The following is a 23,181-nucleotide window of genomic DNA, read 5'->3' on the forward strand; positions in this document are numbered from 1 at the left end:
CATGAAGAGTTGTCATCTTTTGGCTTTCTTCACCTGTCAGCTGGCAAGTTTGAATCACACCAATGCAAGCCCTACTGGGCTAAGAGGCATCTATGGATTCTTCTGCATTTTTTTCATATATGCACTTTATTTTGGTTTCTTCCTAAATAGAGGTAAACCAGTTAAATATTTCCCAACAAAATACACATATGTAATCTCAAGGGCCATGCATACCATCTAACTGTCATTTCCTTTGATTAACCTTCACCTGACCTCCCTCCCTAAGGCAGTTTCAGATCCTTTTGTTCCTCCATTTAAGTATTGCGCTCTATCAGGTGAGTACATCTGTCATTCAAGAGCTGGCCGTTTTACTAGAGAACTCGGTGGAGATGTTGTAATGGAAAACTCTCTGCAGAATCTGTCACAGATTAGACAACCCAGTCTAATGTGCAGAGCTGGTATTGCTCGCTGGATGTGTCCTTTAGAAATGTAAAGGAAGCAGAGCTTGCATAGACACAACTGAAGGTAGCTGAATTTTAAGAGTGTATATTAATTGTTTCATGAATATTATTAAATATTTAAGATTAAAAAAGGATCATGACTGAGATCAACAGGGCTTTTCTGTTGCAACTTCTTAGTGTTGTCAGGAAGTGGCAGTTTGTGGAGGATAAAATTGCTAACAGGAGAGGATCAGAGTTAATGAATCACCTCCTTTACAACAGTAGAGTTTGGAAATTGCCACAGTAGTCGATTTTAGCATTTAGAAACCCAACAGATCTGTGTTGCATCTCAATTTTTTTATCTATAGATAGCAAGAAAATGAAAATTAAAAAGGCCAGAAGAAAGAAAACATTTCAAAATGATTTGTGCCTATAAATTTTAATGAATCCAAACGGAACTTTTTTGGATGGCAGTTTGCAAGAAATGTTGATGCTTTGTGTCACAGCCTGGGACAACTTTTTAATTTTTTTTAAATCCTGAAAATTCATCTAAGGTGAATAATACGAAATGGAGATATTATGAATCCAGTCAGATCACATATTTGGCTGACAGCAATGAAGAGCAAAGCCTGCATTGAATCCATAGCTTCTGCTTATGTTATAGAATATTTTTTGGAATGATAATAAAGGCCCTGTGTGATGAAGTATTTCTTCATCCCAAAGTAAGCTCGTACAGTGGCTCATGGTGGTTCCTGACAGCTAAAACAACACACCTTGATTCTAGGCTTAATTTGACTGTTGTATCTCATATCTTTTCCTGATAGATTAAAAATGTGTTATCAGAAGCCTCAGCATCGTATAAATTCTTATGGATGAGGATTGACTCATCCCTTAAGTCAGTCTTTGATGAACTATATAGGTGAGAATTCCTTAATATTTTATCATCCGGCATATTTTACAGATCTTATATGATTTTTGTAGATATTTTTTGTCCTTTCCTAGTTTGTCCTTTTTTTTTTTTATGATACAGTTTAAAGTTTGAAGAACAGAGTCTAAGTATGCAACATTTCATAATTTCTACTTATCGTCCAAGATTGTGAGACCCATTGAGAAATAGTGAGTTTTAAAATAATAAAGAATTGTGCTGTAAGATTTCTGTGCAAACATTGAACCCTGGATCCATTCCTTCTGCAGAGAGTTTATAATCTATTTTTTAAGCTTTTATTCATGCTGGCTTTTTTCCCATTCTAGTGGGCAAGTTACATTTTATAACTCATGTGGAAGCAGACATCGGTACAGAGGCAGAGCAGAGATGTTGGTGAGAACCATCAACATGACGGGGTTGGTGAGTCTGTACCAGCCAGCAGCACCGAGGTCCCGTTCTGGTGTAAACTGGGGTAGTTTGCTCAATTATGTTTTAACTAATACCTAGAAAAAGTCATTATATAATTCCACAGGGATTGTAAAAATCCCAGTTTTGGAGTAAATGTGACCTGTTATTCTCCCTGCTACAGTTTTTGCAAATGATTCTCCAGAGCAAACATTTTCTATGAAATCCTCTCCTAAACCAATCTGCTCCCTGTGAATATTCTGTAGTGACGGAGATGTACTCACCTGGTGTACTGAAGAATTTAAATGGAAGAACAAAAAGAAACTGAAATTGCCTTAGGGATTGAGGTCAGGTGAAGGTTAATCAAAGGAAATGACAGTAAAATGGCATTCATGGCTCTTGGTACATTTTTAATCATTCCGCTCTCTCTCATAAAAGACACAAAAGACGTACAACTTTTTACTGTTTTATTTAGTTAGGGATGATTTTTATTTTTGTCTTGATTATTTTAAAATATCCTTTCTTTTAGATTTCTCGCATAGATTTAGCTCCTGAAAACTTGCATTGCAGTGCCTTAAAAATGTGTGTGGGAAATCGAGAATGTGTGTGTGGGGGGAAGAAGAATGTTAAGAAAGGGGAGTAATTTTCCCCAGAATATCTCTCATTTTATCTTCTCCTTCTGATGTGATAGATTTTGAAGGATTTCTAGAAGTCATGAGTGTAGGGAATAAATACTCAGAAAAGCTAAATATTCACATTATTACACAAGTGTCAAGCTAAATGAAGTCCATGAATGCAGCTACTGGAAGCAAGAATAGTTTCTTTCAGACTCTGCTAATCTAGAATTAATTACTCTGATTTTAAGTATAGATGTTTTGTGTATTTTTAAGAAAAATCTCAGAATCATCTTTATGATTACAATGAAATTCTGAAGTCACGTCTTAGTTTGTGGGCTGTCGGTTATATTCTGATTTTGTGTGTGTGAAAAGGCCCCATTTAGGAACCTTTATTTTCCAAGTTTGGAGTTGTCACTTTATGCTAGTCACCTTAGATAACTTTGGCATAACTACAACAGGAGCAGGAGCAACTTTATGTAACTTATAACGGCCTGAGGCCGCTTTTAAAAAATGTGAGCAATGCATTTTTTTTTTTTTCTCCCCAAGTCTATTTATATAGCTCCCTTCCCCCTGTAATGCAGAGAATCCTAAAGGGTATATATTAAACCCAAACAGTTCTCAACTGGGGTAGCTTGGCTATAGCAAATATATTCTCCCTGCTCTTTAGATCATACGTTACAAAGCATTATGCATCGAGTACCTTCAGCGATGCAGCTGGGAGCCGAGCTTAGGCGAGACATTGCGGTGTTAAGCCTTCAGAGAGGAATGGGTGGCTTAAAGAAATCTTACTGCAGACCCATGCTATATTACCACCACTGCGAGTTGCCGTAAAAAAAGTGATGTTTTATACATACACTTTCTCCACATCTCAGGGAAAAAAAAAATAATCTGGAAGTCATTTCTTTGTCTGTTGCGCTGTTTATGGCCGTGATTGCTACTGGTAATGTGGCACTTTTCTGCTAGATCCCACATAGCAAACGCTGTCACATGGATGCCAGATGGGCTGTTTGCCAGGGAGCTGGAGGAGGAGGGAAAGCCCCACTCCGCCCTGCAAACACTGCCGAGAAAAAGCCTGCCAGGCAATTATTGGAAAAAATAGAGAATTGGTCAAAAATGGGAAAAATATATCTGAAGTCATTGGGTGGAGGTTGAGTCGAGTTTATGTCTCAAAACCCAAGGCTCTTCAGCTATGCGGGGAAGGGAAGAGAAACACGGCTGGGAAGGCTGAGCTCCAGTAGTTGGCGTGTAGTACCGCACAGCAACAAGTGATTGACTTTGCAGACATAGATAGACGAGTAACTTGAGTATTTTCACATTTACAGGACTTGCCTCTGTGATTTTATGATGCTGTAACAATGTCAATGTTATGTTTATGGAGGGGATTTTTCAAAGGTTCTCAGCATCAGCCCGAGCAGCTGACTATCTCACCCATAACTTCCCTGTCCTGTAAAATTTCTCTATTAGTAATAGACATACAAATAATTTTTGGTGTATATTTGGCAAAACAGGAATATCTGCCTAAGGAAAAGAAGAGTAAAATGTGAGAGAGATAATTTTAAATGAAAACTGAATATCTGAGTTGAAGACAGCATTAACTGCTGACAGCTGGAAAACTATTGGACTGAGAGAATATGATTTTTTTTTTTCATAAACAACAATATGACCTCAGAACTTTTCTGAAGTACATACTAAAAAATCATAGCCAAATCATATATCTATTTTTAAAGCATCCATTAAAAATATTCAAACTATTATATGCCCGCATACCCAAATTATTCAAATACAGGAAGTATTAAGTTAGTTTGAGCACTTTTATTCCAACCATTCAGACCAGCTTCCAAAACATAATTAGTAACTTTCTTTAAAGGTTTATTTTCAAAAGTGGCTGAATTTCTTCAGTCTTTTGTTTTTCCAAAAAAAGCAGAGTTGACTGGAAAAGGTACCAAGTTCCATGGAAGAAACTGAGGATGAAATGAAATCTCCCAAATGTGGTGTCCAAACGCATTTAATTGCTGTGCCTGGACTGGCAGTCAAAATCCTGGGGGCTGGGAAGGGATTCAGCCCCGTACCTCTGGTCTCAGTATCCCAGGGAGCATCCCATGCCCGTGGGGTGGGAGGACCGCTGGGATCATCGCTCCCTCTCCCTCCCACGGATCCCATCCCAGATCAGGGCTGCTTGTGAGGACCAGAGCTTTTGATCTGAATGAAGCTGGATTAATGTTTTTGGGTGTTGTCCATGTTGCAAAATGACTGCGGGATAAAATATGAGCGTTTACATTTTCCCCTGTGGGCAGAAAATGGGGTTTTGTGTTCGGTCTTTGCTGAAGCTGCGGTGAAGGCAGTGAAGTAGCTGAAGATCAGAGGGGAAGCTCTGCTCGGTGTCTTGCAGTTTTGCAGGCTGGTTTTTGCATCTTGCACCAGATTAACAGTGCACCTGCCCTGAGAGGGGAGTTTCAGAGTGAGGAAGCTCATTTGAACAGCAAAGTAATATGATAAAAAATGATGGAGGAAATAACCGATGCTTTTGCGTTTCCTTTCGCTTTCTGTTTTTGGAGAGAAACCTTCTATGCAAGTATTCTCAGGTGATGTGTTGGTTTCTGCTGGAATAAATTGGTTGTCTCTGATCCCCAAGTCTTCTGATAAAAATAACATTTTCTGTACCTTATTAGTAGCCTCGTTGAGTCCAAATCCTGACAGATCTTTGCTGTGTGTGAGGGATCATCGTAGGGCAGTGATGTGCTGAGTACAGCTACGGGCTCGCGTGCCCGTGGTGTAGGTGTCCTGCTGATAAACAGAGGGGCTTGTTTCTGGTCCTCTCAGCTTTCCACCTTCATTTTCCACTCTTCCACCAAGATGCAGAGATGCTTAGGAGGAAATTCACGCTGTCTAATTTCAGACATCCAGTTGAGGTTGTTTCTGGCTGTAGCAAAGTGCAAGCTCTGCTTGCTGCAAGTCCAGAAACGTTTCTTCAATTGCAGAGTCAGCTTCTTGCTTAAGCCTAATGCTGGGTATGCAAAAGGCACAGCGAGGAGCGCAGCTCTGCGACGTCTCAGCCAAGGCTGTTCCCCTGCCAGCACTCCTACCGGGCGACTGGGCTCTGACCTGAGCACCTAAATCAGATCTCTTGTGGGTGCAGAACCAGTCACTTCAGGGAAGTTCATTTTTTGTAAGGGTTTCTGTGCTACATCCTCAATATAATCAAGGTTTGAAAAGGAAATGGGCCAAAGTCTGTGAAAACATTTCTAAGTGGGCAAAGTTTCATGCTGTCTTTGGGGTGAACCACAGGTTTCACCAGATGCCAAGTCAGTTGGGAATAAGCTGTGTGATAACCTCGTGCCAACAGGGTCATTGCTGGTCATTGGATGGAGGCTTCTCCAGGTGCTTTGCACCACTGGTCCTTGCAACACTGGAGGTAGCCACAAGCAGAAGGTAGCCAAGTCTTTTGTCAAATTAGGTGATGTAGATACCCTTCCTGAGGTTATTTGTTGTGTCACGTGCAGTTAATTTAATGCTTAATACATATCAACATGGGGGGTAACCTCTGTTGACAGATTTTAATCTGAAAATGCTCTTAGAGCAGTTACTCCCTTGCATTCTCTGCTGCAGAAGGATGGGCATTATCTGAAAGAGGGCATTAGAAACGGTGACATTTCTCTATGGGGCTAGTTTAGAAACATGAACCACAGCAAGAGCTGGCTGGAAGGAGGTAACTTAGCAATCAGGGATGTTGTCTGTACCAGAATCATCAGAAATTTAGGAGAGTCGTGGCTGCCTGGGCAGCCCTGAGAGGCTTTGGACAATTTGCTGTGGCCACCTGTGGTTATTAGTTTAGAAAATGTGTCACTATTTTACTCTGGCATCTGTTCAAAGTACTAATTCTGTGGATCAGTGTCTTTCAGATGAAGAAAGTGAAATCCTTTTTGGCCCCTGGTGTCTGAGTAAATTGATATCAAATACTCTAATGAAAAGACAACTGTTGTCAGTAGAGGCAAGCAACAAGAAAATCTGGGACGGGAGGTAACTTCATGATGGATTCTACATCCTCAGGGACTTTCTGGGCTCTGAGGATTAATTTTCTATTACATCCACGTGTGGGGCTTTTCTTAAATACACTTCCACTAACAACTTAATACTTTTTTCAATTACAGTGTCATAAAACACTACAACTTTTTGTCATTCTGCCACTTAGAGGCCAGTGCTTTCATCGTCCTGACCGTTGTTGCCATCTTTTACTTTTCCTTAAATGAAGCATCTTTTTGCTGCCCCGCTGAAGCCATGCTTTTGAAGAGAATGGATACTCTGCACAGGGCAACAGCCCTCTTGGGAACAGCACTTCTGTTTGTTAGTGAACTCTCGTTTCCATGATCACTGGCTTGGTCTCCTGCAAATACACCTTATGGACTTGAGAAGCCTTCACCAGAAGTGCCTCTTCTCATTATTTCAGTTCAGTTGGTTCAGGTTATTTTATGATAGTTATTTTATTATATTTATTTATATATTATTTATTGTATTATATTTATTTCATGTATAATAACTCTAAGAATGCATTCACCAAAAAATGGGGCATTTTTACCTGCCAGAATATCCACACACTTGACTACAACAGAAGACAGAGCAAGAGCATGACAGAGCAAGAGTTTGCTGCAACAACCTTGTACTGCACACAAAAATGAATCGTACAGGGTATGACAGCATATGAGCCAATGTTTTATAAATAAGTTGGATTTGGATTTGGATTTGGGTAACAACGGGTTACAGCCTATTGTAGGAAGGTGGTCAGTAGCTAAAATAGCTTGGAGTTCTCCATTCAGAAATGTAGTGGGTTGGACAAGGGAAAATAGATAACATAAGGTGTCTGAAAATTACCTGTGCACTAAGGAGAGCCTAAAGTGTTTGTGAGGCTGTCTTCACCTTCTGGAAGATGGATCAGTGTTGCCAGTCACACACTATCACTTCTGGTAGAACAAGGTTTTAGAGGGCTTGGGGGACTTACTGAACCATTTTGATTTTGTTGGCACCAACGAGGAAGAGATGCATTGATTTTACAAGTCAGCTCAGAATTCTTTTCTTTGGGAACTACTAAGCTAGTCGCCGCCCAAAATAATAACTTGTTTGGTTTTTTTTCTGATTTTATAGCAAACTGTATTTTTAAATCCAGAACAAAATGAACTGAGAAGTTGGAGACAATGTCTGTAGGAGGGACTGGGCAGATACGGAGGTGCCCATGGGAGAGCTTGCTGCTGCTCTGGGTAGAGCAGAGGGTCCTTATGCAGGCAAAGGGCAGGCTGGGATCGGGAGCTGCATCCCCCAGCTGGGATAAGGATGGGTCTATTGAACTGTTGGTACCTGCTGGAAAATAAGGCTGCCCAGCTGCTTTCCCACACATTTTCTACCTCTTTCAAGGAGGAAAAAAGGTAAAATTCTTTCTGAGGTGATGTTCATAAGAAACTGCATCATCATGTGTCAGTGTTCAGAACATAAACTGATCTGAGTTAATCTTTGTTTTCTTCTGCACCTCCATTTTATAAAATAAAATTGGAAGAAAATCATGGTCACAAAACCTGATTTTTGCCTCAGTTCTGGTCTTCAGTACAGAACCACCTGACAATTAATATTTGTGTATACCTTTTGAAATATCTGACCTTTGGGGAGTTGACAGAGCTATAATATTAGTCTTTGTATGCTAGCCTGGCTTTTAAACTCCCTGCCTAGTGGATGTAAGTTCAGTGGATACAGATCTGAAACTTGATTTCCTCAGTATAGCTGCATTAGCATTCAGCTGTGGGTATGTAAGATAATAGTATTAAAAGCAACCTTCCATCCTGTTGTCATGGATGCAGCACAGCCCAATCCCGGTAGCAGTATACCACCAGTCTTTGTACAATCTCATTTTTATCTACAAATTTTAATTTAATTATACCAGAAATTCTGTAGCGGTATATAATATATGATTTTATTTTCTGTTTTTAAGCATTAAAATGTAAGAATTGAGCAGCTCGTGTTCTTTGTCCAGTGCTCATTTTTTTTGCATTCCAAGTATCTGTCAGTATTAGTTATGAGACTGTGTGAAATAAGTAGCCATGAAAGATGCCTGCTTTTATGACAGAATGAGTGGTTTCATGAATTTTAAAGGAGCACATTTGTATTTTCTGTTCTTGAACTACATGGGCTACTCACAAATATGACAGAAGATAATTGTTTGAGGAATTATGATGCCTTTCAAGATTTTGCAGGATATTACTATTTTCATAATCTTTCATTTATCAGGTTATATGGCTTGATTTATTTATGTATGTAATTTGGAAATTAAAGTACTCCCATTCTGTCAGCATAGGTACATGTTTTCTTCGTATAGCTCATGCTCCTGTTAGCAAAAATAATGAATGTGCTAATTTTTTTGTCAGTTTCTAAAGAAACGTGTCAGAATCAGAGGGTAGTCAGGTATTATTCTGGGCCACGTGAGACAGTATGGAACGGTACGTATTGCTCCGTCAATGCCTTAGGATGGCGGGAGCGCGTATTTCAATATATAGCACTAACTGTGCCACCAGGCAGTGTGTGCACTGCAGTTTGTTAAGATTTAAATGAATGCATTGTTAGCACCGACTTCAGCAGGGATTTTGTGTGAGTGAGTAAAGGCTTCAAGCCTTTAATTGACTAAGAAAATCTTTTTAGTTGTGATTAGAGGGACAGATACTCAGCTGGTGAGAACTGATGGTGCTCCATTGAATCAATTTTCATACCCTGTCTGAAGTCAATGGAGCAGTGCTCATTTATAACCCGGTACCTGGCCCGTTATTATAAAAAAAAAAAAACGTTTCAAGTCTGATATTGAGTGGTACGGTAACCTTTTATCGGGGAGCTGCTTGACTTGATTTAAAAAATTTCATCAAAATCAGTGGTAAAATCCCTGGGCTAATAAATTCAGTGTCATGAGCTATTTTCATTCGGTTGGGAGTTTGAGTGTAGAAACCTATGACTCTGTCCTGTTTGCTTGAAAGCATGATGGCCTATCTGCCATACATTCATATTTAGCATACGGTTGTCTTTTTAAAGACTAAAATGAAGCATCTCTATATCTGTATGAAGCATCTCTATATCTGTATGAAGCATCTTTTAATGACTAAATGAAGCGTCTCTATACCCTTTTCTGTTTCAGTCATGAAGTATTTGTATTTTTTCTCTTGATAATTTTATCGCACTTTCCATCCTGTGATAACTGCATAGCAGGATTTTATTTTATGGTAAAAAATTCTGAATATCTTTATGTATTCAACTTGTTCATAACATCTGAATTTTGTTGCTGAAAATCCCCTCTCAAAATTCTGTGCACACCCATAATTAAACTGCTCTGAAGGTGCAGTCAGGAAAACCAGGCACCAACATTATGGAGTGAAAATTAAAGAGGCAAAACATCAGAGTGTCTACTGTATGTGCCTGCTGTTAGACACTCAAGCATGGAGAACAGGATACACCTCTATGGATGGATAGCTTTCCTTATTAAAAAAACACAGTAGGATGCACAGTAGGGGAACACACTAAAACAAGGCTTTGTAGTAATTTCCTTGAAAGAAATTTCCCAAGATAGCAACTTGAAAAGCTTTTAATCTTATGACTAGCTATATAGTGAGTTTTACTGTAGGTGGTATAAAAAAGACCATTAGATTACAGCTGATCTGGTAGAGTTGGTCCAAAGCCTCTTCCCTTCTAGCCTTCCTTCTCAAGGAAAGGATTAGACTTTCCTTGCACCAAAATGAGGGTTGAATAGATTGATGTGACTTCTGGCATATTTAAGAACTTTAAATACCTGTCTCTCAAGTCTGAAATTATGTTAGAAAATAGAAAACCCACCTTCACCATCTGAAATACTCGATCAAATATGCTGCTTTGCAACGCTGAACTGGTTCATTAGATCAAGGTTTCTTCTACAGATCTAAATTTGAAACCACTGTCACTCATATTTTTGAGCTGACATTTTAGTTTGGGTCTCTGAACAGTGTCCCTTACTACCTGGGAGGAACATAAAGTGTTTCTCATAAACTCCCGAAGAAGTATCCTACGCGACCGTATCCTGCAGCAGCTCGGTGTGCTGCGGTGTACCAGCAGCCTACTCGCTTGACTTTGCTTGATTTGTGCTATCTATTCCACACAACTATTAAACCTCAAAGTAAAAAAAAAAACAAACAAAACAAACCAAAACAAAAAACCTGGAGAAATTCCTGTGTGAATGCACCGGAAGGCTGTCACGTGTGTTATGGTTACCTGATAACCCTTACACCAGCGTGCCTGTGGGCTCCGTGCTGCACTCAGTGCCTGTTTAACGTGTCAAGGGCCATACTCTGAAATCCTGCAGCTTTTCCTCAACCATATCTTCCCCTGTTTTGGTGTCCTGACTACGAGGTTGTGGCCCAGAAGTTCAGTACAAGGAGCTGGAGGCTGTAGGTGCAGGAGGTGCTGCCCACCCTCTCCTCCCACCAGAGCCGGCAGGGACCAGCGACCCAGCACCTACATGTGTGAGCATCAGCGGAGATGCCTTAACATCTTGTACCTATCTTGTGTCAGCCACTGCGAGCTGAGAACAGGGAACGAACATGTCTGATAATGTGTTTCACATTGAAATAATTAAAGAGAATTGTTGCTGGAGGGAAATGTGCCTTTAAAAATTAACCCTGACATCTCTCTGACAATTTGGCTTATTACAAGAGAGTCTTTTTTTCCCTCTTTTTTTTAGTTTTACTAAACTTGATATGCATTTTTCAGTACCTTAGAAAATGTAGAGCCTTTGAAAACTTCCTTGTATGAGTAGTCTATACTTACATGAGCAGTCCCATCTATTTTCCACTGAACTACTCGTAGGACTGATGTTTAAAGGATCGGGTCTGAAGTAAATGACACATTCTGCTATGCCCTGGAGCCTGTGCTAGTTATTATTGTTTGAATCTATCTCTTGATTGCATATATTGCAGTCTTCTATCACACGGGGTGCCAGTTTTGAAATCTGAATGTTGTTCCTCAAGTAGCTATCGAGCAGCTTGCTTTTTTATTTCTTCTTATGGTGAAAGAAGTCCTTGGAAATGGAAAGTAGTAATTTCCATAAAGCACTAAAAGTTTAAAAATGGTTTTCTTGATGGAGCTAGAGTATTTGAAAACAAATGTAAATGCCTACAAAAGTGGCATTATTTATTTTTAAAATTCTAGATATGACAACAACAATTATAGGAACTTTTTTGTGATCTATAGGAAGTTAAGCATACGGCCAGGTATTGGTGTTCAGGAAGTTTAGTTTCTTCCTGCCATGGCTGTAACAGTTATTTACCAGTTCAAGAATTGTGCAACTTTTTACCGGGGATGAATTCCAGTATTTTCAGTTCTCCATCTGATCAAAATTTGTTAGTCTGGGGATAGGAAATTTTGGGTTTCTCTCAGTTTGTTTGATCATTTTCTAACTAATTTTAAGCTGCATCTAGAAAGTATAAAAAGGGCGTACGAGGTGGCAGGACTGGGCGCCTGATGCTTTTCATCCATTTGATGTTGCTTGAACTGCCTCGGACTGTGTGGGTTGAAAAGGCTGCCTTCCTCCTGCGCGCCTGCCAGTCAACGGGAGGAATTCCGAGCGCATTATTCCAGCCGCGGTGGTTTGGAACCGTGCGATTCTCTGGCCTGAGGAGTGGCTGAGGTGCTGCTAAGGCATTTCTCACTTTCAATCCTGCAACTAAGAAAACAGACATGCAAATTTTCCTTCTGATGCTGGAAAGTTTTGGTGTTTTGTTGTTTGGTGTTTTTTTGTTTGTTTTTTTTTTTTTTTTTCTTTTGAATAATGTCTGACCTCACGGGAGGAAAACACAGTAAAATATACAGGAGCAAGCACATACTTTTAATTTGTGTTCTGCAGTTCTCAGTTTGCAGGGCGGGTTCCTGGTTGACATGATCTGCACCCGTCGGTACACCCCCATTTGGTGTACTGCTGGTTTACCCCAGCGGAGAATTTGATTGCAGGAGCCAAACCCTCTTTCCTTCCTTAGTCAAGGGGAAAAGATTCAGCCCCGTATTTCCTCTTCCACTGAACTTTTAACAATTTGGTGATCTTGGGCACAATCCTTCAAGACGCTGAGTACCCCCATGGGCGCTTAAATCAGGATAGCAGATGGCTCGTGATACTTCTTAGAACTGGGTGCTTCATTAGCTAAAATTTAAAACATAAAATACTTTAAAAACACTTCTCAAAAACATTTTTCTTGGCTTGGGAAAGATTTTTACCCTTTTTATAAAAACAGCAGCTAAAGAAATATCTGTTAGTTGCTGTGACATTTGCTATAAACCTAGCTGTACACTGCGTTGCTGGTACGTTCTTTCTGGCTATTAAAGGCTCATTAAAAAAATTAAGTCTCCACAATTTACAATATTTTCCATTGAAATAGCATGTTAACACATTTCTTTAATCAGTGTGTAACTGTCAAGGGAAAGAACAATTCATCTAGTATATGCATACATTAGAAAAAAAATTATCAGATTTAATTTTATTTGTTTTATATTCAGGGCTTTTTTGAAGGAATTCCTGCAGGGAAATGGTTAATCTATTTTTAACTAAAGCTTACTTTTGTAATCTATCCAGTGCTTAGAGTTCTGTCATTGATCTATGATTTATGTGATTTAAACCACCTCTTGGCTGTAACATTGGTTTCTATCCAAGATGCTGAGCTGAATACTAATTACGAGATCAAATTTATGCTGTTGGGCTAAGCAGCTGAAGGAGCTTTCCATGCAGGACTCCCTTAAACCATGCCACCGCTGAGCATTAGTGAAATATTTCGGGGGGGGGGGGAGGGGGAAAAATGCTGGAAAAGGGAAAAAATATTGCAGGAAAACTGAAGTGTCCTTTGAAAGCTTTATTTTTAGTTCTCCTGAATGACTGTACAGTGCTACATGCAGATATTCAGTGTGTATAAGCCTGTGAATATGCACATGGTTATGTTTTTACAGCAGAATCTCACTAATTCACCCTAACGATTGGGAAACCCACTGAGAAAAGCCAAATGGCATGAGTGAGCAAACAAATAAATAAGATTGAGGATATTTTATTCCAAGATGTATTTTATGCCTTTATTTTGACAAGTATCATGTTGTCAGAATGATTTATGGTATTTCATAGCATACCAGTAAATGCACTGTAGTATGGTTTCTTACAGTAAGAAAGTCTTAGTAACAATAGCTTTGCTTTGCTTCTCCTTAAAGCATTTTTTCCGAGAAATAAGCTAAGACCACCAATTTTATAGAAAACATAGGTCTTAGGCTTTCCTTCGGTAAGAATGAGTAACACTCTTCCATTTGCCTGCATCACCTTTGCAGAGGAGGTCAGAGTGGCAGCAATTTTCTTGGGTATAGGTAGTCAAAACATGTTCAAACAGCTCTGAATCTGAAATCCAGTTTGAATAAAAATGAAATTTTTTATAGGAACTTTGTTGATTGTAATCAGTTTTGAGAGACGTGTTCCAGTGCATCATTGGACTTTCATCTCGGTTGGTATAATGTTGAAGTGTTTCATCTTGATGATGTTGAAATATTTTAATTTGTTCAGGTTTCTGGTGGTGGGGTTTTTTTTTTTATTTATTTATAGTGTAGTTCTCATGTTTACTATATGCTTTGTCTTATATTTTGTTACATTTGGGTAATTTTAACATTTTCAGACTACCACTGCATATTATTAAAATGTAACATTTCCATAAAATGTCTTTGTAACTTCGATTTTGCAGGAATATTTTAAGATTTCATTTCACTTCTGCACTCATGAAAATATTGGAATTTCTCACAGAATAGAAATTCCAGGTTGTGACTATTTCTCCTGCCTTTTTTACTTTGGAGTGGTGTCCTGTTCTGCCCTCAGGGATCTGGAGATGCAATCTTGGCCAAGAGATTAACGTATAGGATGCAGGTGGCGTCATCAGACGTACACAAGGAGAAGGATTCGGATCGTCTTTTTTTTTCGCTGTGACATCTGTATTGCCATCGGTGAGAATCATTGTCTTGAACCTCGTTCAACGGGATGTGTGTGCTCACATGCCTTCCCCCTCGCAGAGGTTACAGCGTTGTGGCTGGAGTCAGCAGGCCATCCCGCTTGGTCCGTAGGAGGCCCTTTAGTGGGGAATTAGTTTCCTTTTATCCTTATTCTTGCTCACTTTAAAAACAAAACCCAAAACAAATAAAAAAACAGAAACAGAAATAAAACAAACAGAAATCCTTGAAAAAGTTTCTTCCAAGGGCATTTTTAGACTAACGATCTCTGGTTGTGTATCTATTGCTTGCTATCTTCCTCATTTCTTATTTCTCTCATTTTCTAATGTGGAGAAACTCATATTTCAGTTAGATTTTTTAGCTTTTTAAAAACTATATTTATTTATACTCCATTTGATGTCATATTTGCTTCTTAATGCGCATTGTTATAAACAAGTTCATGCAAATAATACACATTGTGTACATTTGGGTAAAAGTTTTTTAATATATGCATGTATATGTATGTATATGTAATACTGAAGTGGGATGTGCTTGGGAACAGTTTTATTAAGAGGAGCCACAGTTCACAATCCCATTTGTGTATATCGTTCTCCCGTGATGCCATCCTTACCGGCCTCATCTATAGGTGCAGTAGGTTACATACCTAAATGCTGCCAGTAGTAAACTCAATGAATTGCCTTACGGTCTTATGTCTACAAAATGGAGGCTATTAAAAAAATCAGGATGAGCCCAGGGACGCTGATGAAACTACACATTGTGGCTGTAATTGCAATCAGGTCACTTTGCCAGCTGACTGTAACCGCTGGATGTGAGACACATTCCCTTATTGCTTATGCAGGGAAATAATTTGCACCATCAGTGATGTTGTTGATCTTGAATAAGAGTAGGTAAAAGAACAAAAGTGAAGATGGGTCTTGAGTTAATTGCTGTCGTGGTCTGAGGGACTTCAAAGGAATTATTTTACTGCAAGCATCATTAAATGGATTGGATATTTTACTATGCTGAACAGGTGGCTGAAGTGCTCCAAAGGGAAGTGTTTGAAGATGGGAACCACCTCCCGGACTCTCTGTACCCATGAAGCTGCCAGGGTGGAGGCGACCTCCAGCTCCAGCGACATCCAAGGTGGGCCAAGGCGTGACCATGTGGCAGGAAGGCTTGTGGGAGCTGCGGACACCAACCACCCCAGTGGGGTCCACACCTTGAGCAGGTGCTTCCCTATTTTGCTTTTTCTTTGAAGCGTGGGCTCGCGGGACTGATGCTGTGGATGCCACAGGGGGCTTGCGTGGCCTCAGGGTGGCTGTGCTGCACGGCCAGGGCTCTGGATGTGATGAGAGCCTTTCTTCCCTGCACCAGGGCTTGCTCTGACTTACACTGTGCCTCTTACGCAGCTTTTACAGAGCAAAAAGTCATTGAGAAGGAGAGAAGTGCTATATAAAATCTAACAAAGTAACATTCTAGAGGAAACATATACAATATTTTGAATATATGTATATATATATGCTAAATATTTGTTCTGCTTTTCTTTATTTGCAGTAGAACTGTTAAATTAACAATTGTGGCTTTGACAATAATGTGGGGGCATTTCCCCTGAAAGTACAAAAACTGAAACCATGTTGATTTAACACGTACATGTGCTTACACATGTCTATTTAAAATGTGATTTATGCATGCGAGATAAGTGGATATTTTATATACCTTTATATATATAAGTATATAAATAGTATACAACATAATTTATGGGAGGGGAGAGCATTTTGGAAAACTGTTGTGGATGGCAGTTAACTCGTGCTGCCTATCGTCTTGATGATGCTAGAAGGCTGTTATGTGCCCTCAGGAGAGCCCCATTATATCCCTGATAAAGACACTTCTCCCTGGAGAAGAGGAATATGGCTGCAGCCATTCTGAGGAGTCTTGCTCAGTTTTGTAGCTACACCACATGCATGCACGCATGCTGGGACGCGCTTGCTGGCTGCTGTCGGGAAGTCTTTTGCTGACATCAAATGTCCCATGGCTCCATCCTCCCTCTAAAATTTTAGCCTTTTCCTCTCAGAAGCCTTGTGTACGTGAGCTCTAACGTGTCTGCTGAGACCTTTGCTGCTCTTCCCACCAAATACCAGTTTGTGTGCACAAAGCTCTCCAGTCCCCAGTGACAGGTAAAGCTTCGTTGAGCTGCCACACTACCCTACTAAAATACTGTGATTTTCTTTACCTCACTTCAGGAAAAGTTTTGGAATGAAATTCCTGTGAACATCATATTTTCTGTTCACCAACAGCCCTACAGCTCGGGTTTGGATAGTCTGCTGAGTGGTTTGCCTGGAGTGTGCTGCTTTCTGTAACGGCCAATTCTGCTGGCTCTTCCAAAAATTTTGTGATTTATGGAAAAGGGAGCAAAACCCCACACTGGATGGCGACAGCAATATGCTGGCCACCAGTTTTCTCTTCTTCTCTGTCATGACAAGGGAAGTTCAGATTTTGTCTGTCTTTGATTACATAGAGATGCTTACTAATCCCACAGATGTAAAATTGTTTGAAGAGTAAAAGGTTTGAAGTCAACTCAGGCTGCTGAACACCCAAAAAGAGAAAGACTCACCATGCAAATCAGTTGTTTGCCCTTGGGAATGCAGTTATCAGCAACAACAAAAAAATGCTTCACCTTAAGTTTAAATCCCAGCAAACAACAGAGAAATCTAAGCTAGAGGCAACAAGGCAAGATTTGGGATGCCCTTCTTATGGAAGTACCAGCACCAGAAGACCTAATGTATCTCTAAAGCACTGCTTGGTTTTCACAGAAAATGGATATAAGTTAGGATATCGTTTATAAATAAGCATAAGAGGTCTGTAATTTCTGCAAACCAGTGAAAATTAATAAAACCTAGGGCTAGCTATTTGATAAAACTGAGCAGACAAAGTGTGTGTAACTATCCGTAGAGTGGCTGACATGATGAATGATGATGGATCCAAACTCATCTGAAGTTCTGTAGGAATAATAGCAGCATAAAGTAATTTCTACAGGGTACTTAAATGTGCCTGAAACAGAACAGTATATTGAAGGTTGCATATTATGCTGAGAATGACAAATATTTATGATTGGAAGGTCTCTGTGTCAGGATTACCGTTTTTTGTATACATTTTCTCTGTTCTTTAATCTTTTGACTTAAAGAAAGACTGATCCGGAGATTAAAAAAAAAAAAAAGCTGATTCCTATAATTGTACTACAGAGATAGTAAATACCCTCTTACCTCAAGAAAATCAGCAGTGCCTGATACTACACAGGTGTTTTTCTTCTGGAGTAATGAACGTCCTCCTTGAGGAGCAGCTGGTGAGAGAGGTGCCTGAGTGGGAGACAGGAGGGTGGGCTACAGCTCAGCTCAGCTAAGCTCAGCTCAACTCAACTCACATCCTTCCTATGAATGGGAAAGAAAAATCCAGCACATAGTGCCAGTTGTGTCATGTGAGTTTTATGTTAATGCAATTGCAGATGTAGTCAAGGAAATTGAAAAAAAAAAGTTGTTTTTTACTTTATGGTCACAGCACTTGGGGCTAAATGTGGCAGCTGAAGAAAAATATGGGAATAAGTATACTGAGTTGACAGGGTACTAGAAATCTGTGTAATCACAAGGGGGCCGAAGTGGAGTTTTAGAAGTAAAATGCCCATTCTGCAGAACTTCTGCCTTCCAGTTGTCTTTGTATCTCTGGAGTGTTGTAGACTTGTTCAAAAGAGAGCGAAAGATTTTGATTAAAGGTTGTTCTAAAAGCGTGATGATTCCAATCTGCATTTGTCTCAGGTTTGGAAGAGGAGAAACTTTTGTGCAATACACAGATTGATTTGCAAGGCCTTAAGGTTTTCAGCTTTCCCTAACCTTTGCTAACATACCGCAGCAATCTGTTCTTTGAACGTGTTGATCCTCCTAGGTCTATAAGAGCCTTTGAGACAGAGCTAATTTTTTCAGTGTTGACTATAGAGGCTTGTGATTTTAGATCTGAATGTCCCTTTTTCAACCCTGCTACCAGTGACCCACTGCATAGTAAGTGTCTCACATTATAAAGTGGTTATTCACAGAGAGCTTTGACCAATGCTATCTGGAGGGTGGGAGATGCTTTCCTGGCAATGGGATGCGAGCATCGTGGGGCAGATTTTCAGCCAGGATAAAAATCCCGCTTGGTCGCTGCAGCTCAATGGGCGTCTGTTAATTCATGTGGAGAATTCGCGACCCCAGCGAGATCACAAAGTTCAGTGTCCTTGACTGAGTGCAATACTTTGTAGTCAAGATTGAAATGTCTTTCTTCCTATAATTCCCTTGAATTTCAATTGTTCTATAATTCCTTTAAATTGTTTTATACCAAAAGCTATGATATTCTCCATGAAACCTTTGAAGAATGTTCCGTGAGTTCTTCCTTTCTCTTTTTATTAGGTTATTGTATTTCCATACGAGTAGGAATATGGAGCCCTGAGAGCTCACCTGGATCCTTTGCTCATAGGCTGTATTCATTGTGTGTAGAGGTTAAACTCTGCTGATTCTTGTATGGCCATTATTACTGTAGTGACGATTCAGGACTTTATTTGCTTATTCTTGAAGAGCTTCGATCTTTTATTTTTAATTTACTTACATCGAGATTTTGAGGAAGCTCTCCTACCTGAAGGAGTGCCATCTATCAGCCGTGTCTGGAGGACAGACCGGGGGGCTGCTTTGCCTGCCAAGGATGTGCTCTGGGCACTTTTCTGTTGTGTTTTGGTGGTCAATTGAAAGGTGGAATTGCCTTGTGCTGGAACGAATCCCATGAGCAGAGGATTTGCAGGGCTCCTTTGCATCGGTGCGGTGCAGCCAAGCACTCTTCAGGCTGTGCAGCTTTCCTCTTCTCCTTTTGAGAGCAAGCAAGGTATTTGGAAAAAAGAATCATCTGCACTTTGCATTCAGCCTGGCGCAAATTCTTTCATCCCTTTCTATAGCAGTATTTTTCTTCTCTTTCGGGCATCAGACTGCAATTAATACTGTAGTTGTTGTACACCTCTCAAGGCAAAGGTAATTTGACTTGAATTAAAAACACAAAACCAAGAGGGTAAGATGCTGTTGAGGAGAGCATTAACCTGGCAACAGTAGTGACCATCAGCATCACTTTGCACTTGATTATGTGTGAATTGGGTAAATGTGTATGAAGCTTTGCTGTTGCACCATAATGCCTGTTTTCAGCCAGCAAACAAGCCCTTTGTCCATCAGTCAAACATGTCAGCTGAGGATCTCCCTCTTCCTTTGTAATCCTCGGTCCCGATCCCACCAACGCTGGAGGCAAAACTGCTGATGGCGTCGGCGATGGCAGGCGTGGAGCGCAGTCCCGCGAGGCTCCCTGACTCCTGTCTCATTAACACCTGGATTACTTCACCCTTTAATCCAGCCATCAGTACCCAAGCACAGATGTGTTTCACAGCTTTACCATGTTTGATTGGTTCTGTTATTTGTATATGCAGCTGTACCACTTCTTTTTTATTTTTTTTTTTAATATATTGCACAGATGCATACAAATGTATCTCAGAGGCTTTCCCCCCTTCCCAGACAACTTCTCATCATGCCTTCTACTGGGCAGTCAGGCAAAGTTATCTTTACTACTGTGGATTTTATCAACTTGAACTCTAAAAAATTAAAAAGAAAAGATGCAGTTTCAGACAGCAAGGTGGCCCTTGAATGCCTCAGTCAAGTTTTGCATTTATGCACTGAATTTTTCATTTCTTTTTTACATGATTTTTCTTCCACTTGTTACTTTACGTGAGTCCATATAAAAGATGAAATGGACTGTTGAGGAGGAAATGTGAAAGCTGTTGGTACACAAAATGCTGTCAAATGCAGAAAGCAAATAAATGGACAGAGGTTTAGCATTTCCCTGCCCATCCCTTCCAATCTCTTTTATTAATGACTTTCCTTATTGCTTAAAACAATTGCAGATTTAGAAAACAGCAGAAAAGCTTAACTTTAGAAATTTGACTATTCAGTGTGCGTGTAAACTTCGCCCTTGGAAAGGTCTGTCACCTTTCATGCAAAGATTTGTCTTAAAAATGGTATCTATATGGAGTTCATCATTGAAAAGCTGTTGGGAGCATGTCATAGTCACGAGCGGTGTGCATTATAAATAGCTATAAGGTTATTGATAAAAAGATTTGTGGGTGGTTGTTCATAAACAATCTATTGCTCTATGGGACCTCAGAAAAGACAATTAAAAAAAAAGATGTCTGTTTTTCCCATGTTCAACACTACCTTTCATCTTGGGTGGCAGGACGTTGCTCAGCGGTGACGAGGTCTTCCCTGCTCAGCTGCGGGCTGTGTGCAGTGATGAAAATCACTCTTAGCAGACAGTGAGCACCCACTGCTGGGAGGGGAACCTGCTCTCTGCTGTTCACAGGTGAAAGGTTCTGGCTGGGGTGAAAACCTATCCCTCGCCTGCCGCTGCCTCGCCATGGCAGTGTTTCCCCCTGTCATCCTGGCAAGTCACATGGGACATCTGGTGAGGCCATGTCCTCTACCTGTGCTGCCCCTGTCTTGCCATCAAGTCCCTGCTCTGGGTTGGATCAAGAACCTGAAAAACAAGATCTGTTCCTAGCATAAGCCCATCAAATATAAACCCCTGTACTTATTTGAGAGCCATTAGTGTCATTAACAGGATACTTAGAGCCAACAATTTTATCTGTAGGCACATAACTACCCTTTTCCCAAACACGACCCCAGAGCATGTATTCTGCACGGCAGTGCTCTCTAGGTCTTCCTCCTTTTCACAAGCAAGAAGCTTTAGCTCCAAGCCAATGTCAACCCTGCTGTCTTTCCTAGTTTACCTTGTATGATGTATTTTCTTGTCTGTGCTATTTTGACCTTCTCCACCAGAAGGTGCGGTAGCCCTTTAGTGGAGTGCTGTGGAAGTAGCCTTGGGTCCACCTTTCTCAACCGATGAGTGCCCTGCTTGAGATGTTGGCCTTTTCTGTTGGCCTAAAAATAAGAATTACATTGCTCTGTTGCAGTCACATCTCTTGGTCAGTAAACAGAGCTTCTTGAAACCATCAGGCTATACTGTATATTCAAGCTTCCTAGATTCCATTAACATTTTGTTAATGAAATAGTGCTTTGTCAAAGAGTCTTGAAAACTTAAAAGGGTATTTAAGCTTCTTCCATGAGTCAATACCATGTAATGTCAACATTACCACGAAGGGATAATTCAGAGATGTCACACAAAGCATGTGTTATGCCATTTGCAGTCTAGCAAAACAGCTCAGCATTTATGTTGTTTAATCCATCTTCAAAAATCTTTTGTTCTGAAAAAGTTTGAGATCAATCTTGTCAGTATTTACTGACACAAAGCTGATGTAAGTCACTGTGCTCCTATTGACTTCATCTGAGTTGTAACGATTTACCCCAGCCTCGAATTAAGCCCAAATTAGGCATATGAAGAACTTGATATCAAACTTTTAAGGAATATAGAGCTGAATGGCACACATCCCGCAAATGAAAATGCAGATAAAAATAGAGTGAAGTAAATGGTTTGCGATGATCTGGGACAGTACAGGCACAGTTTGAAGAGACTTAAAGAAACGCAACATTATCTAAGACACTGTATTTGTGAAATAATGTACTTCTCTGGCTAGAAGTAAATAGGAAATACAGAAATAGAGAGTTCAGATCTGAGTTCTGGCAATGAGGCTGGGGACATGGAGGCTACTTTCCAAAACACATGTGCTGCAGCATCCCAGGTTTATGTCCCTGTCGCAGTGAGTCTGGTCAAGGTATATGAAATCCCTCCTTCCATTTCTCCTTCCTTCCTTTTTTTAGTAATTCTGTAGCTGTACCTACCATATTAGGAAGTCGTTTCATCCTACTGGACATTGCAGTAATGCTGTTCCTTTTACTTTTGTACTTTTTAATCCTTTTCCATTAAAGTTCTATATAATTGATGTAGTTGAATGTAATGAAAGGTAGCCTCAGCTTTCTTTGAAGAAAATAGACTGCCTTACTTCATACTTGGCTGAATCCGAAATGCTTTCCTGTGATTATTTCTTAGCTGCATTAAATCTATTTCAATTTCAGACTTCCCAGATATATGGGGTCAATTCTGCAATACGTAAAGTGATGTAAAGTTCCTTAAAAATAATTCACATATTTTGGTGGCAAAGCTTTGTGTTTCATTCACATTCAGGATTTTTCTTTCAAACCAGGCACTATGGAGACAGGCAGCATTACAGACCTGTTGGAGGAGCTCAGCAGGAGAAGAGCCAGCACTGCACCGACGACGTGAGTGAGTGGGGGAAAATGGTCCTAATGTTGTATTACTGCTGGTGGGTCAGGTACACCGAGGTAATTTGCAGGTTCCTTCTGAGTAAGGGATACTTTCTAGCTTGATTGCACACAGCAGGAAGAAAAATAGTATGAGGCTCTTCATTTGTACTTTTATGCTGTTTTACAACCTGGGAAACATATGGGGCATAAACCAATTGCTCTTTCTGTGAAGACCTATGGAGGGCTTGCAGCTTCATTGCTCCAGGTGAGGTCACTGCAAGAACAACAAAAGTGAGAATAAAATATGGAAAGAAGGAAGCACATTGCAAATACAGGCTTTGAAACCTTCTGAAAGCAGATTGTACAGCATAGTGTGTGTTCTAGCAGCCTTATGGTATGAAAGGGTCTCAAAATGGTTAGCTCTTCTGGAGAGATGCCTCATAGCAAATTAAGCTATATGTCAGTATATGTAGTACATGCATAACTTTGCAATTAAATTAAATTTTGGAATTATCTTCCAGATCCCAATATATTTGATCAGGTGCTTTAAAGGAATA

At 40.1% G+C, this 23,181-nt stretch overlaps 1 protein-coding gene and 1 long non-coding RNA gene across 19 annotated transcripts in view; both read left to right on the forward strand.

Moving 5' to 3' along the window:
- The window catches only part of LOC148056748 (uncharacterized), a 43,446-nt gene extending 29,071 nt beyond the window's left edge, over positions 1-14,375 (forward strand). Inside the window, exons 3-4 of one of the 3 annotated variants that reach the window (XR_015702745.1) lie at positions 6,256-6,383; positions 6,515-6,653. This is a non-coding gene — a long non-coding RNA (uncharacterized LOC148056748). Of the gene's footprint in view, positions 1-6,255; positions 6,384-6,514; positions 6,654-14,247 lie in introns of those variants that run through there. The other 2 variants (XR_015702746.1, XR_015702744.1) reach the window with 2 other exon arrangements.
- Positions 14,376-15,389: 1,014 nt separating this feature from the next.
- The window catches only part of LOC148056749 (uncharacterized), a 44,720-nt gene continuing 36,928 nt past the window's right edge, over positions 15,390-23,181 (forward strand). For 15 of the 16 annotated variants that reach the window (XR_015702740.1, XR_015702741.1, XR_015702742.1 and 12 more), the window contains exons 1-2: positions 15,390-15,582; positions 22,564-22,643. Coding sequence is in view for 2 of the 16 variants with exons in the window: in XM_087749161.1 (XP_087605287.1) it covers positions 15,419-15,582; positions 22,564-22,643 (244 nt within the window). In the remaining 14 variants the exon portion in view is untranslated. The remainder of the gene's footprint in view (positions 15,583-22,563; positions 22,644-23,181) is intronic. The other variant, XR_015702743.1, reaches the window with a different exon arrangement.

This window comes from Nipponia nippon, unplaced genomic scaffold (genome assembly GCF_047370975.1).
Source record: "Nipponia nippon isolate SJK-2023a ecotype South Korea unplaced genomic scaffold, ASM4737097v1 scaffold_12, whole genome shotgun sequence".
NCBI classification, from domain to species: Eukaryota; Metazoa; Chordata; class Aves; order Pelecaniformes; family Threskiornithidae; genus Nipponia; species Nipponia nippon.